General features: G+C 46.6%; 1 protein-coding gene across 2 annotated transcripts; it reads left to right on the top strand.

Moving 5' to 3' along the window:
- Positions 1-179: 179 nt before the first annotated feature.
- Positions 180-5,636, top strand: CDC42EP2 (CDC42 effector protein 2). Of its 2 annotated transcripts, none has more exons than XM_068665824.1 (3): positions 180-315; positions 1,109-1,169; positions 4,334-5,636. In XM_068665824.1, the coding sequence occupies exon 3, from the start codon at positions 4,343-4,345 to the stop codon at positions 4,925-4,927; it is 585 nt and encodes a 194-aa protein (XP_068521925.1). In that variant the 5' UTR covers positions 180-315; positions 1,109-1,169; positions 4,334-4,342; the 3' UTR covers positions 4,928-5,636. The 2 variants fall into 2 exon arrangements, with proteins under 2 accessions (XP_068521925.1, XP_068521926.1); XM_068665825.1 differs by lacking the exon at positions 180-315 and adding an exon at positions 403-1,010.
- The last annotated feature ends 1,948 nt before the right edge of the window (positions 5,637-7,584 follow it).

The following is a 7,584-nucleotide window of genomic DNA, read 5'->3' as shown; positions in this document are numbered from 1 at the left end:
CACCTCAATTTCCCCATAAAAACACCATTTTCGGTCAAAACACCTGCAAAAGCGTAATTTTAATAAATAAAAATCCTCATTTTGGGGCAAACGGGGGCTTTTTGGGGGGTTTCCAATGATTTCTCCCCCCAAAAAAATCCTCGGGGCCCAGGCAGAGGGGGTGGGGGAGAACCTGGGGCAGGGTTTTGGGGCCGAACCTGCGGATTTTGGGAGCGAACCCAAGGATTTTGGGGCCTCCCCCCTGCGTGTAGGGGAAGCGAGGCCTCCGGGGTGGGGCTCAGCTCCGCTTCCTGCCCCGCCGGGCCCTGCTGCGAGGTGGAAAAAGGGGGAAAAAAGGGAAAAAAAAGGGGAAAAAAGGGGGGGGCAGCGCGTTTTTAGGGCAAAAACGGGAGGTTTTTGGGGCGTGCTCGCTGTGAAATCCCCCCGAGGGTGGCCGGGAGAAGGAAAAGGGGCCTGGGGGGGGCGGGGGTGGGGGGGGGGGCTCGTCGGGACCCCAAATCGTGCTGGAACCCGGTCCCAAACCGGATTGAAACCGGGTTGAAACCGGATTTAAATGTGGGGTGTTTGGGGGGGGGAGAGGGGTTTTTAAACCCTAAAAAAAACCCAAAACCCCAATTCCTGCCCCCCCCCCCTCACCGCCCGGCTGCCAGGCTCCCGACCGCCCCCCCCCCCCTGCGGAACCCCCCGAAATAATGGGATTTGGGGTGTAAACGGGGGGGTTAAATCCGGATTTAGGGGATTTAAAGGAGGGGGCGGTGGCGGAGCCGCCCCACCCCGCTGCTTTTCCTGCTCTTTTCTTCCCCCTTTTTGGGGTTTTTCCCCCCCCTGCTGGGGGGTGAGTCGGGCTCCGCCACACCCCCACCCCTTAAAAGTGCCGCCTTTTCCCCGAAATTCCCCTTTCTCACCCCAAATCCTCCCCCGGGGGGGGGGGGGGCTTCATTCTGCGTCCTCCGGTGGATTTTCTCCCAAAAAAAGGCTCAAAAAGGGACTGGAAAGAGGCAGAGGGGGGGGTGAGCGGCTTTATTTTTGTTTCCCCCCCCCCCTTAAGGTGAAACGGAGGATTCTGGTTATTTTTTGTAATTACCTGATTTTGTGTTTTTTTTTGCAGGTTTTGCTCCCTGGAGGCGCCGGGATGGGAAATTCGCCGCTGCGGTGATCGCCAGCGAGCGTAAGTCACCAAAAACGGGGAAAAAAACCGAATTTTTAACCACTTTTTACCTCTTCTGACACCGCCAGCCCGGGGGGAGCTGGAAAAGATCGGGGAAAAGGGATTTGGGGGATTTTGGTTGGCCTAAAAACCCAAATTCCGGGTGTTTTTGTGACCCGCTGACCCTTATCCAGGAGGCGTTGGCCAAAAATGCGTTTTTTTAAGGTCGTTTTTCCCCTTTCGGTGGGCACAAAGGGCGTTCGCAGCGAGCTCTGGCTGCTTTTCGGGGGAAAAAAAGGGCAAAAAGAGCAATTTCTGCTCACAGGCACTGAATGGAAGCGGCCGGGCTTGAGGAAAACAAGGCAAAAATGTGCATTTTTGGGTTTTGATTATTTTTTTTTTTTTCCCCAACGATTTCAACACTTTTTGGCCAAGCTGCCGCTTCCGCCGCTCTCATTAAGGCTTTAATCCACCCGGGATTAACGAAGCCCAGTCCTGCAGTGTCAGCCTTCGGGCGGGTGCTTGCCATCGTTTTGTGCTCCAAACAAGCACAAAAAGCCAGGATTTCCCCCCAAAACTCAACGCTCCGAGCGTTTTCTGCGTTTATTTTCCTCGTTTCCTCCCCTTTTCTCAAAATCTGTGCCTAGAGCCGGGTGCGTAACCTGGGGGGGTTGGATGAAGAGGAGTAAAATGGGGAAAAAAAATCACAATTTCCTTCCCCTTTTCCTAAATCTGTGGGTTTTGTAGTTATTTTTTTATTAAGTGTGGCGCTGGGTGGCTGGAAGAGGTAAATACGGCACTAGAAATTTAAAAAAATCCCCTCTTTTGGGCTAAAAAAGCCAAAGCAAAGCCCAGAATCGATTCCCAGAGGCCTCACCCCCCTGGAATTAATTAATTGGGTCGTTTTGTTATCGATAATGAACTAAAAGCACCTGGAATTAATTAATTACCTGTGAATTAATTAATTACCTGCGTGGTTTTGTTACAACTAAATTAGGGAGAGAGCACCTGGAGTTAATTAATGCTCCAGCTCATTTCCTTATCGATGGCCAACCAACCCCAACGGCCAAGTGACATGGGATTAATTAATTCCCTGGGGCATTTTGTTATTGATAAGATGGCATTAATTAATTATCCAGGTTGTTTCGTTATCGATAACGTGTCCGACCAACTAAAATGGAGAAAGAGCACCTGGAATTAGTGAATTTTTGGGATAATTTCGTTATTGGTAGCACATCCAACCAAGAGAAGTGAAGATGACCTGGAATTAATTAATTACCTGGGTCGCTTCGTTATCAATACCATGGCCAACCAACTAAATTGGAGGAAGAGCATTGGGAATTAATTAATGTTTTGGGTCATTTTGTTATCGATAAGGTGTCCGACCAACTGAAACAGAGAAAGAACACCTGGAATTCATGAATTTTTGGGGTTGTTTTGTTATCGATAATGCATCCAACCAACTCAACTGGAGAGCAGGCACCTGGAATTAATTAATGTTTTGGGTCATTTTGTTGTTAATAAGGTGTCTGACCAACTAAAACAGAGAAAGAACACCTGGAATTCATGAATTTTTGGGGTTGTTTCATTATTGATAACGTGTTCAACCAACTAAAAGTGGAGAAGAGAGGATGACCTTGAATTAATTAATTACCTGGGTCGCTTCGTTATCAATACCACGGCCAACCAACTAAATTGGAGGAAGAGCATTGGGAATTAATTAATGTTTTGGGTCATTTTGTTATTGATAAGATGTCCGACCAACTAAAATAGAGAGAGATCACCTGGAATTAATGAATTTTTTGGGTTGTTTCGTTATCGATAACGCATCCAACCAACTCAACTGGAGAGCAGGCACCTGGAATTAATTAACGTTTTGGGTCATTTCATTATTGATGAGGTGTCCAACCAACTAAAATAGAGAGAGATCTCCTGGAATTCATGAATTTTTGGGGTCGTTTCGTTATTGATAATGCGTCCAACCAACTAAAAGTGGAGAAGAGAGGATGACCTCGAATTAATTAATTACCTGGGTCACTTTGTTATCAATACCATGGCCAACCAACTAAATTGGAGGAAGAGCATTGGGAATTAATTAACGTTTTGGGTCATTTTGTTACCGATAAGGTGTCGGACCAACTAAAATAGAGAAAGAACACCTGGAATTAATGAGTTTTTTGGGTTGTTTCGTTATCGATAATGCATCCAACCAACTAAAAGTGGAGAATAGGGGATGACCTCAAATTAATTAATTACCTGGGTCGCTTCGTTATCAATACCATGGCCAACCAACTATATTGGAGGAAGAGCATTGGGAATTAATTAACGTTTTGGGTCATTTCATTACCGATAAGGTGTCTGACCAACTAAAATAGAGAGAGATCACCTGGAATTCATGAGTTTTTTGGGTCGTTTTGTTATCGATAACGTGTCTGTCCAACTAAAAGTGGAGAAGAGGAGATGACCTCAAATTAATTAATTACCTGGGTCACTTTGTTATCAATACCATGGCCAACCAACTATATTGGAGGAAGATCATTGGGAATTAATTAATGGTTTTGGTCGTTTCATTATTTATAAGATGTCTGACCAACTAAAACAGAAAGAACACCTGGAATTAATGAGTTTTTTGGGTTGTTTCATTATTGATAATGTGTTCAACCTACTAAAAGTGGAGAAGAGGAGACGACCTCAAATTAATTAATTACCTGGGTTGCTTCGTTATCAATACCACGGCCAACCAACTAAATTGGAGGAAGAGCATTGGGAATTAATTAATGTTTTGGGTCATTTTGTTATCGATAAGGTGTCCGACCAACTGAAACAGAGAAAGAACACCTGGAATTCATGAGTTTTTTGGGTTGTTTCGTTATCGATAATGCATCCAACCTACTAAAAGTGGAGAAGAGGAAATGGCCCAGAGTTAATTAATTACCTGGGTCACTTTGTTATCAATACCACGGCCAACCAACTAAATTGGAGGAAGAGCATTGGGAATTAATTAATGTTTTGGGTCATTTAATTATTGATAAGGTGTCCGACCAACTAAAATAGAGAAAGAACACCTGGAATTCATGAATTTTTGGGTTGTTTCATTACGATAACATGTCCGACCAACTAAAATTGGAGAAGCCTCAATGAGCCGCAATTAACTAATTACCCCATTGCTCCCTTGCCCCCCCAGGCCCCCCGGCCATGTCGGCCAAGGCTCCTCCGCTCTACCTGAAGCGCGGCGGGCGCAAGGGGAAGCGCGCCAAGCTGCGGGGGGCGCTGTCGTGCGACATGATCAGCCCGCCGCTCGGCGACTTCCGCCACACCATCCACGTGGGCAGCGGCGGCGAGGCCGACACCTTCGGCGACGTCTCCTTCCTCCGCGGCAAATTCCACCTCCTGCCCCGCGCCGAGCCCTCCTCTTCCTCCTCTTCCTCTTCCTCATTCCGCTTCGCCCGGACTTCCACCCTGGGGGAGCGCCCGGCCTCCTCGGAGGCGGACTCGCCGTTGCTCAAAAACGCCGTTTCTTTACCCGTTTTGGGCGCCCCGCGGGCCTTGGCGTTGGCGGCGGCGCCGCCGAAACCGCCGCGGTTGCACCTGGATGAGCGGGCGGGCCTGGAGGAAGAGGAGGAGGAGGAGGAGGAGGAGGAGCGGGGCGCCGAGGCCTTCCTCCCGCACGCCGGCTCCCTCCTCTCCCTCCACGTGGATTTGGGGCCGTCCATCCTGGAGGACGTCCTACAGGTGATGGAGAAGCACCAAGCCGAGGGGGCGGTGCAGATTTTGACCTGAAAGCCAGCAGAAACGGGAAAAGGGGAAAAAAAAACAACAAAAAAAAAAAACAACACAAAACCAGCAAGAAACGGTTTTTTTCCATCGTTTTTCCTTTTTCCCGTTGGCTCCAACTCAACCGTTGCCGACCCCGCGCGTTTTGGTGGAATTGGTGGGAAAGCGCCCGACGCGTTGGCTTTTTGGGAAGCAAAAACGCCGCAAATGGGGAAATTCGGTGGTTCTCCGGAAAAAATAACACCCACCCTGCCAGGCTTGGAGGGCGAGGGAGAAGGAGGAGAAGCCGAAAAACGCCGTTTTTGCGAGGAAAATCGTGCCCGGAGCGCGGGGTTGGAAAGGTGAAAAGAAGACGTGGAGGAGGGCAAGGAGCTCCCCAAATCGCCAAAAAAAACCCAATCCTGCTGATTTTGGGGCAAAATCGACCACGGGGACTTTGGTTTTCCTTCGTGACCCAGGATCGAGACGAGGAAAATCCCGCTGGGGCACCAAAAACTTTGGGTTTTAATAAAACTACGTCGCTTTTAACCGTTTTCAGCACTTTTTAGCCCAGAAGAAGGCTGCTGAGGAACCTCTCGGGGAGCTCTCTGACTTTTTTTTTTTTCGGTGTTTTTTGGTGTTTCCGTACGTTTTCGGCCGACGTTCGGATGGGTGAATGGTTAATTAATGAGGCAGTCGTTAATTAACGAGGCATTAGACTAATGAGCACTGTGCAGTCGTGTCCTGGCTCTCGTTTGTGTCTGGGGAAGGTTGTGGGCAAATGGCAAAATTTTGGGGTTAAACAACAAGATTTTGGGGTTAAATGGCAACATTTTGGGGTTAAATAGGAACTTTTGGGGTTAAATGTCAGTGTTTTGGGGTCGAAAGGTAACTTGGGATTGAACAGCGACTTTTGGCAAAGATTCTGGGGTTAAAGAGCAACATTTAGGGGCTAAATGGCAATGTTTTGGGGTTAAATGTCAAGATTCGGGGGTTAAAAGGCTACGTTTTGGGGTTAAAAGGCAACTTTTGGGGCTAGGCATCAATGTTTTGGGGTTAATTGGCAAGATTTTGGGGTTAATCGGCAAGCTAACAGCCCTGCTTGGAGTAAGGCGAGGAGGAGGCGGCCTGCTTAATTTTATTTATTTATTTGGGGCATCAACTGCTCCAATTTGGCCTTAATTTGGCCCCAAACCCACCTTTTTTGATTTTTTTTTTTTTTTTTTTTGCTCCTGGGGATCACAGCACCCTTCTGAGCACATGATTTGGCTCCTTTTTTCCCCTTTCCCCCCCCCTTTTTTCCGCTTTTTTGAAGCTGAAATAATTAAAAAAAAAAAAAAAGCATTTTTAATGATTTTTAAAAAAATTTCTTTTTAGCCACTTTAGCCAAAAAAAAGCAGCTCAACCACTTGGGATTCCCCCTGCTTCCCTGCCAGGCCCCTACCCTGCCGCCACGTGCGTTCCTTCCCCAATTAATCGTTCCTCAATTAACCCCTCCCCAATTAGTCACTCCCCAAAAGAGCGATTTTTGGCAGTGAGTGTTGCTAAACCCAGCGTTTTTACACCCGTTCTGAGAAGCGTGAGTCACCCGGGCAGGAAAAAAGCTCCCTGCCGTGACTCACCCCGCCAGCACCAAACAACGCCTTTCTCCTCGCTTTTTTTGGGGGAAATTGAGGCAGAATAAGTTAACGAGGGCTTTGAGGGATTAATTACAGCTCGGGGAAGGGGAGGGGGTTAAATTTTGTGCAAAAATGGGGATTTCTACGTCAATTCCCCACAGGAATATTAAAAATTTAATTTAATAAATTTAATATGAAATATTAAAAAATAAAGTTTTCCCTACAGATGATTAATAATCCTAAAACAAACAAAAAAAAAACAACAAAAAAAAAACATTTTCCCTACAGACAATAATCCTAAAAAAATATATTTTGTTCCCTACAGACAATAATGCTAAAAAAATAAAAGTTTTCCCTACAGACAATAAATAATCCTAAAAATTAAAAAGTTTTCTCTCAGACCCAGTGCTTATTAGACAGAAATGGTGTTAAAAGTCGAAAAATCGGGGAAAAACCGCCGCTGTGCTCATCTTTCCACAAGGAGGAGCCAAGAAAGTGTCGAAAAAACCCTGAGGAAAGCAACGTGCTCGCCCCCGGAATTCTTTTTTACCCAAAAGAGCGTGATTTCAGCCCAAATCCTCACTGCTGCCCGCTCTACTCCAGCTCCTCACCACCCTGTCACGGGACAGATTTTTTTTTCTGTCATTTTTCTGTATTTTATTCCTGCATCCTTTTGGCTTTCTGTTCCCAATTATCTTCGTTTTTTCCCCATTTTTCCCCCATTTCCCTCATGTTTTTTCCCTCTTCCTCGGCCCCCTGCCCCCCTCCTTCCTCATCCTCCTACCAAAAATCTTCCGTTTTGCCCCCAAAATTTGGGGCCTGAATAAAGTTTCCTGTCAGAATCTGCCCCGAAAATGCCCAGAAATAGAAAAAATAAAACCAAAATGGGCCAAAAGTAGGGAAAAGACAACAAAAAATTGACAAAAATGTGTTGGCAGAACGAAATGGGAGGAGGCCGTGGGGCTTTTGGGCAGCTGCAGGGTTGGGGTAATTGATTAAAAATCAGTTTTTGGGCTGGTTTAGTGACTTTTTTAAAAAAATATGTGAGGCCTCTCGGTTGGGATT

The sequence above is a fragment of the Anas acuta genome, chromosome W, assembly GCF_963932015.1.
Source record: "Anas acuta chromosome W, bAnaAcu1.1, whole genome shotgun sequence".
In the NCBI taxonomy this organism is placed as follows: Eukaryota; Metazoa; Chordata; class Aves; order Anseriformes; family Anatidae; genus Anas; species Anas acuta.
Note: the sequence above shows the minus strand (reverse complement) of the source record. Positions and strands in the feature narration are given on the sequence as shown.

Excerpts from the sequence above, each read along its gene's own strand:
- CDC42EP2 (XM_068665824.1), top strand. The coding sequence starts at position 4,343 with ATGTCGGCCAAGGCTCCTCCGCTCTACCTGAAGCGCGGCGGGCGCAAG.